Source organism: Halyomorpha halys, unplaced genomic scaffold, assembly GCF_000696795.3.
Source record: "Halyomorpha halys isolate HHAL.00 unplaced genomic scaffold, Hhal_1.1 Scaffold604.1, whole genome shotgun sequence".
In the NCBI taxonomy this organism is placed as follows: Eukaryota; Metazoa; Arthropoda; class Insecta; order Hemiptera; family Pentatomidae; genus Halyomorpha; species Halyomorpha halys.
The window spans coordinates 346222-354895 of record NW_027105224.1 but is presented as its reverse complement, the minus strand read 5'-3'; the positions used below and the strand labels follow the sequence as shown (position 1 = coordinate 354895).

General features: G+C 31.9%; 1 protein-coding gene across 1 annotated transcript in view; it reads right to left on the bottom strand.

The window, feature by feature from the left end:
* Positions 1–8674, bottom strand: part of Tmhs (Tetraspan membrane protein in hair cell stereocilia) — a 66538-nt gene that overhangs the window by 1899 nt on the left and 55965 nt on the right. The window contains exon 2 of the mRNA XM_014426962.3: positions 2459–2707. Within this exon, the coding sequence (XP_014282448.1) occupies positions 2459–2707 (249 nt within the window). The remainder of the gene's footprint in view (positions 1–2458; positions 2708–8674) is intronic.

Here is an 8674-nt window from a genome sequence, read left to right as displayed (position 1 = left end):
TATATATATTTATTTATTTATTTATTTATTTTACGGAAATGTTCGTATTTTCGAGAGAAAAAAAAAATTAAATACATCATTTTACTGAATAAGTGATTTTTCAAGTCTACTACGAAATTTGCTTAGTTGAGGTATCTTAAGTGTTTCAGTTACTCTTCATGTGTTTTTTTAAATTCCAATTCGTATATCAATTGAATTAGAATATTTGGTACTTATTTATTAGACTAAAGACTATTTGCAGTGCATAGAAAACGCTGTTAAGCTTGAAATCTCTAAGAATCACATACATAACTGCTACACAATTCACAGTTCGTCAATTTTGGTGTAATGGAAAAGTACTTTTACGATTCATATTTATTCAAATATAAAGTGTTGAAAGAAGAATTAAACATATACGATAAGTCACTAAAACATCTATTCAGAACATGCACTCCCAAGTTAAATGAATGCTAAATAGGAGTATGCTAATATATTTGATAATCTTTTACAAATTTTATTATGAAAATTGTTAAGATTAACTTCTTACCCACAATCTACTACGAACGGTTGCTCTATAATTTTAATGTTAACCTCCTTGCTATTGATGTTATCCTATGTTTTGTTATAAACATGACACTATGACACACAATTTTGTCAGTATAAAATGGTTTTTATTTTAAGAAGTTTATAGTTTTTTTTTGTTTTTTTTAAATTATTATTTAATGTAATTTACAACTGTACAAAATAATACAATAGGTAAATCTTGGGAAGGAACCACCCATTGGTGGTACTTCAAACATTAATTTAAATTAGAAGGTCCCGAAAAGAAGATGGCCTCGGAGGATTATCAGGGATTGTTAAGGATGAAAGATTAAGCATTAATGGGTTAGGATGGTTAAGGAGTTTAGAATGAAAAGACGCTTGAAAAGACCCAAACGAATCTGTTTTGGGTCAAATCTGCAACGAATGGGATGTTAAGGTCTTTGTGAATGAGTTTATTTGTGACGTAATAAGGGGCATCAAGGATTTTACGTAGGATTTTGGATTGTAAGGATTGGATGCGGGAAGAATTTGATGGTTTGGTGGAGCCCCAGAGCTCAATTTTATATGTCCAAATTGGTCTGATTATCGAAGTGTATACTAATTTTTTGTAGTGAATAAGTTTATAGTTAAAAAATTAAATGAAAATATCTCATTTCTTCCCTATATGTAGCCACTAGAACTTAAAAGGAACCAGCCCGGAACGCCACAAAATGAGCAATTCGTAAGTAGGTTTGGGAAAGATGGAGTTACTATCTGGGTTTTTCCTACACGCTTTTGCGAATATTCACGGTAGGAAACGTACCTCAGACCACTGATTCTCGGCACATAGCATAGTTGACCAAACCGATTTCGATGTTGATCAACCCTTCATCATAATAGAACCGATCTCATCTCCTCAACCTTTTCTAGCATTAAAGCCAATGAGAATACCCTCAACTCACGCTTTGCAAATTATCTACGACTCTTTCAAAATCACTATAGAATTCATTTTTCTCACGAATATGTGCTGCTTTGAGTGGAGAATTAGGGAATATCAACCAAAAAACATTTACCACTTCCTAACATATAAATTTGTGAGCTCCAAACGGTTTTAAGGACAAATGCCCTCTTTTGACATAAGAGTATATTTTGGAAAATGCTCTACCATATATTTCTTATTTTTTGCCTTTCTTGTTTTTCGTAGCCACATTTTGTAAAGTCCATTTCATACATTATTCCAAGTCCTGCGTATTTCTTACAGTGCTATAAGCACTAGGTTGTTCAGGGGGCAAATTGAATGATCCGAGAACAGTAGTTAGGGCTGTATGTCCAGAACATTGTATGTCCAGATCTTCCAATCACAAAACCTTTATTGAGTTACATGTTTCTCCCGTTCTGTATATTCGTAGCATTATGATTTGAAGAGAGGAGGGTAGTTAGCCCATTGCCTCCGGGTCAGGTAAAAGAATTGCCTCTTCAGAGTACCCTTGTTCTTTCGTTTTAGAGGCCACCTAGAGAAATTAGTTCAACAGTGTTGAATTTTGATGGTATTTGTTTTGGTGTGACATAAACGCCCAGAGACTTATTTTACACCTCTGAGGAAGTAATATCATGTTATTAAGTATGATATTACTTCATAGGAAGTATGATATTCTTTGAGGAAGTAATATCCCTCGAGAGGGTCCTTTCTTTACTAGTGGGTTTCGCACAAATAACTACTACAATGAACTTTCCAGGAAATTGCTGCGGTTGACTGTATCAATTCACCACAGATGATATGTATTCGGGTTATAAGAATATTTTATAAAAATATTAACGAATTTGTACAATACAATCCAGACTGTGAAATAAACCTTATTACTCTTATATGACCAACAGAGATGAATATACACTTGCATATAAACATAGAAGCTCGTAAAATATGGTACATATTTGGTAAAATATACAAGAGTCTTACCTTTATACAATGAACCATTTGTTGTATATATCGGTTCTGGCTGCAATTTAATATGCCTTGTCGCTAGTATGAAAGCTAGAGTTGCTAAGATGAAAGCATCCAAGCAAGCGATGGCTGCCAGTATATAAGCCCACCTCACTGAGCAGTCCCCAAGAGCATAGCGTCCAGCGGATTCACCACAGGTTCGACGGATCAATTCACCGTCCCAGGCCATAGGGTACACTCCCACACTTCCGATCAATGAAACTCCTAAACAAATGAAATATTTTGAGTTCCTGGCACGATAAATTCTTTATCGTTATTTATCAGTTTTGATAAATACTTCATAAATATATCAAAACTGAAAATTTTCAGGAAACAGTTACTCATGGCTTATCTGAGAGGATATATTAATATATGAAACAATACAAATTAAAAAAAAAAGTTTTACGATTACCTACTGAATATAAAAATGACCTGAGAAAGGGGAACCAAGTTCAACGTGGTACACTCAGAATAAGTTTTTTTTGTTCCTAGTCGGTGTTCTATCTCTTCACGTACTTTCTCTTAGTACCTACATTTGGTGACTTGTAAAACTATTTACAAAACATACTTGTTTCTTAAAGATACATTATTAAATATGTTTTTATCTTAAATTGTATTATGTGTTCTCCATTAAGAGATGTAACCTTATCCCATCTTCCTGGCAGTTTATCAATTCCTACCTCGTAAAATTTGGACTGGAAGAACTTTTCGGCAGCCTGCCTGACTTGCTCTTCTGAATTGAAGGTTTTTCCATTAAAAATGTTTTGTAAGGAACAGAAAAGGTGGTAGTCTGTTGGGATAAGATCCGGTGAGTAAGGTGGATGTGGTAAAACAGACTATCCAAGCTGCAGAATTTTTGCTGTATGTGATCCTGCATTGCCGAATAAAAGAATGACGTTTTTTCATGGTGTTTCTCTAGCACTCTTTGCAACTGCTCAACGTATCTGTTCGCAATAATCCTTGAATTTGACTTCAATCACTCGTGGTGAATTATTCCTTAATAGTACCACCATACATACAATAAAATATTTATGCCATGGATTTTTGCTTCCGGATCTGGTAGATAATTTAGATACATGATTGATTTTTAATTTTACTTTTAAAAACTAAGATTTTTAATCTTTGTATCAACAGAAAGAAAACTCTAGCCACCACGATGTTTCCATATGTGACGTTACTAAGACATAAAAAAACACTGATTTAGCGCTTTACATTTTTTAATTATAACGTATATTGCTGTTAGTGAATTTTCATTATTTTTCCAGAAACAACCATGGAAAACGGTTTCATGGAAGAAAAATCCAAAATTTGCCGAGAATGGATGCTTTAATATTTGAAAAAGTTTTTGCAACAAACCCGGATCAGAAATAGTAAGACATCTGTGCGAGTATATTCTAAACTACAGTTTATTAACTAAAAATACTATATGTATTGCTAATGCTCAGATTCTACATATTTTCCTAATATTGTTAATTCCTAATTCTAATACGGTGATGTAAACAACCATATTCTTTCAGACGGACAATCACATCTAGACGGACTACAGTCTGCTTACATTATTTTTTTCACTGAGTCCATCATTTTCTATCGAACATAATTCTCCATTCTAACTGGAAGGCAAAATAATTACGTTTTTACTCGGTTTAAGTAGACTTTTGAAATAAATATAACATCTAATGAACTTATATCTTGCATTATACATAGAGCAAAGTCATCTCAAAAATATAATCTATGATTTATATTCGATAATAATTTTGGGTCCCTCCTAGCCAGCTTTAACCATATGTTTCTAGTTTTCGACATCTTAGCGATTTAAGAAACGTTCCTAAAACCGTAAAATACGGGATTCACATCAAATTTGGATAAGCTATACTTCGTAAATTTAAATATTATTCATGGATATTTCAAAACAGTTCTTAGGGTATCTGGATGTTTGGAATTAATATTTATTGACAAGAATAAGTAATAGAGATATATACACTATAAGTAATATTGATCACATTCAAACCAAAATAATAATAATAATAATAAATAGGTAAATTACAAATTTATTTTTATTAAATAATAAAGTGTGTGCTTAAGGTAAATTATTGGCATTCAAAATTATGAAGGAAATATTAAAAGTTATTCATAATTAACTGTAGTGTCATATAATTGATTATAGCTTACAATAGACAAAGTCAATAACTCTTCATTGTTCTCCTGATACGGAGAAGAGATGCTGCTTACACAGCGTTTATAAAATGGGTACTGCGGTATAAGCAAATGATATAAAGCAAGGAGATTACAACATTTTACTATCCTCTTTAAAATAATTCTCCGAAAATAATTTACTTGACTTTTCATCAACCATAAATGGTATGAAATCTATTTTTAAACCTCGTTTCGGTTACCTGTGCAATTATCTTTACCTAATCCGATCTAAACTTAATTTTCTCTGAAAGGAACTCGGTAGTTAGTAGACGATGCTGTCTATTAACAATCAATAAAAAATGAACGTAACCGTAAACAAATAATAAAATATAAATTTTTTCGAGAACAAGATCATTCTTTCCTCTTTTTTTATATTTATTATTTATTAATAAGTATAAAAATTTACCACAATTCTGAGAAACAAGTATTAGTGATAACATTTATGCTTATTGACACTCAAATCATTTAAAAGTATAAATATAATATATATAAACAAATGAAAATTAAATATAGAGTCGTCCTACACAGGTCAAAGGTGCAGTACTTTGTAAGAGCTGTTGCTAGACCAACGGTTGTGCAAGGAGGTGATTTGGTAAGAATCAAGCTCCACTGCCAGATCTTTACCAAATCGTGGGTACCCCCTTCATGAGGCTGAGTGGACCACGAAGTGCTTCCGAACCCACAGGGCTGACTCACGGCTACAGTGAAACAGAAAATAATTATCTACTGCCACAGCCGGCATCGATCTCCCACTAAATGATAGAATAATGATCATTATACTTAATGATAAAAAATAAAATAATAATCTAAATTTAAAATAAGAGAAGTACAAAAGAAAACGCTATATGTAAACATAAAATGAATTTAAAACCTGCACACAAATTAAAATAAAATAAATAAATTTGGCTAGTTATGATGTTATAAAAATTAAACAAAAGAACGTAATGGTTACATAGTTCTGAAAGATAAATCCACCAATACATATATCTATTTTGTCGCATTTCAAACAATAATGATAATGAATCGAAACAAATATAACTAGTAAACATTTTTTAAAAATAATAAATAAAACTTGTTAAAATTTGTTTACGGTTACGTTCATTTTTTATTGATTGTTAATAGACAGCATCATCTACTAACAACCGAGTTCCTTTAAGAGAAAATTAAGTTTAGATCGGATTAGGTGAGGATAATTGTTGTTAACAGGTAACCGAAACGAGGTTTAAAAATAGATTTCATGCCATTTACGGTTGGTGAAGAGTCAAGAGAATTATTTTCGAAGAATTATTTGTATAGAGGATGGTAAAATGTTTTAATCTCCTTGCTTTATATCATTGCTTGATTGATGTATGGATGTTTTACTGTCCTCTACAGTTCCAGTCCGAAGATACAGATAGGTTTGTGGATAGTCTTATAAATTGGAATTATTTCTAATAATTATTAGATTTAAATTTAGTATATTTAGAAATGAGGTGTCCTGCTAATTATTTGGTATAGTTGGCTGAATCATCAGCTATGGCAGTTTGCAACTGAGGGAGTTAAGCGACTACCTCACTACTGCAGTGGCGCCGGTTCGAATCCTAGGGGGTTGACTTTTATTTCTATGGTGGTCCCACGAAATGAAAATTTCCCCCCCCCCCAATATGTCAGAAATGACTAAGAAGTGGGTCATAAAAAAAAAAAGTTCTTATCATTCAAGTCAAGTATGTGAGTATTTTGTCTAGGATGAAGCAAAGATATCGCATTGTGCTGGATCTAGGCAGTAGGATGTTATTATATAAAATAGGAGGACAGAGTTACCTAAAGGTGGAGGGTAAAATTTACATAGATGCATTTGGATTCATTAACTTTTATCCACCATCGGTTGCACTATTGTTCGGTCTGGGAGAGGTGTGTTTGGAGCTTGGATGAGGCTGTTACAGAATAAGAATGAGATGATAAGTCGAAGATAAACGTTATCATCGGAAAATGCTGCCAGGAACGTATCGGGAGAGATAGGGATATCAGTATGGTTTTTCCTTCTCTAATGTTTCAAAAGTAAAAGATTGCTGAGAGTGCAAATTACAAAGTAATAAAACTATTTTTTCAGTATGAAAGTAATTCAGGAGATGGATAAAATGAAAATTATATTTTTATTAATTATTAATAACATTGTAGGTCTTGTTGATTATTTTTTGTTTATTGATTCTTAACACCTCCACCAGTCACAGAAAGCCTTGATGAAGACCTGCAATGTAAGTCGAAACGTTAGCTATTAATAAATAGTTGAAACAATTTCTTAATTGTTTTTCTTGACCGTAATCCGGGCCATCTCCTGATTCACAGGCGGTCAATTATCTATAAATGATAATAAAGAGTAAAGATGTTTCAAAATAGGTTTACAAATGCAAGTATAAAGATCTTATATTGTTAAAACAGTATCATTTATCGAATTCAGAAATTATTTCTCCAGTGATTATCTAGTGGTGAAAGTATAGTTGACCATAAAACTAATTCAAGGATAAATTGGTCAGAAGGTGTGGTCAGGAATGAAAGACGCACTGATAAGTATATGCTTACTTTAATATGAGGACCTTTACAGACCTAAGCAAAACAAGATAATAACCAACATGAAGTAAAATAACGATTAATGTAAAAAGAAAAAAATTAAACGTGACAAACAGTATGGAAATATAGAAATATGAAAATTTTTATAACATATAAAATCGTATGAGAAATCAAAATCCAAATGACAAAAATTTAACGAAAAAAAGAATATGATATAAAAGATAGAGCAGAATATATATTTTAAAAAAATAAAAGAAGTAAAAATAATAGAATAAAATACAGAAGTTATATAAGCGAAAAGAATTACCTAGTAAAACAGAATATGATCAGATATTATAATCATAAGTACCGAAAAATAAACAATGATAGAGTTTCTTTCCATTTCAATCCAAAAATACAATTTTCAGACATTATAATAATTTTCTTATTTTCAAATTGTTTGTTATTTATTATTATTACACTATAGATTTTATTCCATAATAGTTATTTTTGTCTCATCCCTGATACGGGCCTATAACTTAAACTAAAACACATTAAAATAAGTTAATATTTATTGATGTGTTTTGCTATACTCACCGCTCTGCAATGAACTTGTCAATAAATATTTTATGTTCATTTAATAGGGTACGAACGAGTATCATCCACTTGAGTTTTCCATCTGGTCAACAGTTATCAGTTTGAAGTAATAGCTGACAGATCTCCACGTAGCCCATCTCCTAATTGGTGGTGTGTACCAAGTCTCAACTTTCTCTTCGCAATTTACGATAATTACTTCTCTCATCCTATGTTTCAATTTAATGAATGAAATCAAGCATATCATGCGTGCTGGTACATGTTTGATTTTATAAAATATCTATCACACCCAGCAATGTGATCAAAGATAAGGTCAGAGAAGACTATTAGATTGCTTCAATTATATACCTCCACATATTGTTATAAATCATATTCTTGTGTATAAAAATATGAAACAGTTTTAACTAATATTGCTCCTACACAAACTAAAACCACATTTCTCTTATATATGTACACTAAAACAGCTTGTTTCCGGTTAAAAAATATTTCTCTGTTTTTTTTTATCCAAGCCATAACATTATAGGGAAGTCTTCAGTAACTTATCGTTGAAGAAACTAAACAGTTTTTTATCCATCTGTAATTTGTTCGTGTCGAAAGACATCTTGTCATGTTGGTTTGCATTCCTTCTAGTTCTTTTCTTGCTAGGTTTGTTACCAGAACCGTTGTCACCAGGAATCTGGTGAGGGGCAGCCACTAGGCCAATGGTGGGTAAATGTTACTTCCAGAGCCCCATGCCGCTTTTCGTGGTTCAAGTGCGTCTCTCATTAAAATTTTAATTTGATATTTATTAAAAAAGACTCTGATAAATAGGTTTTACTATAGATGACAGAGAATCGGGTATTCTCAAATACTGTAAAAGATTTTTGTATGATTGTATTT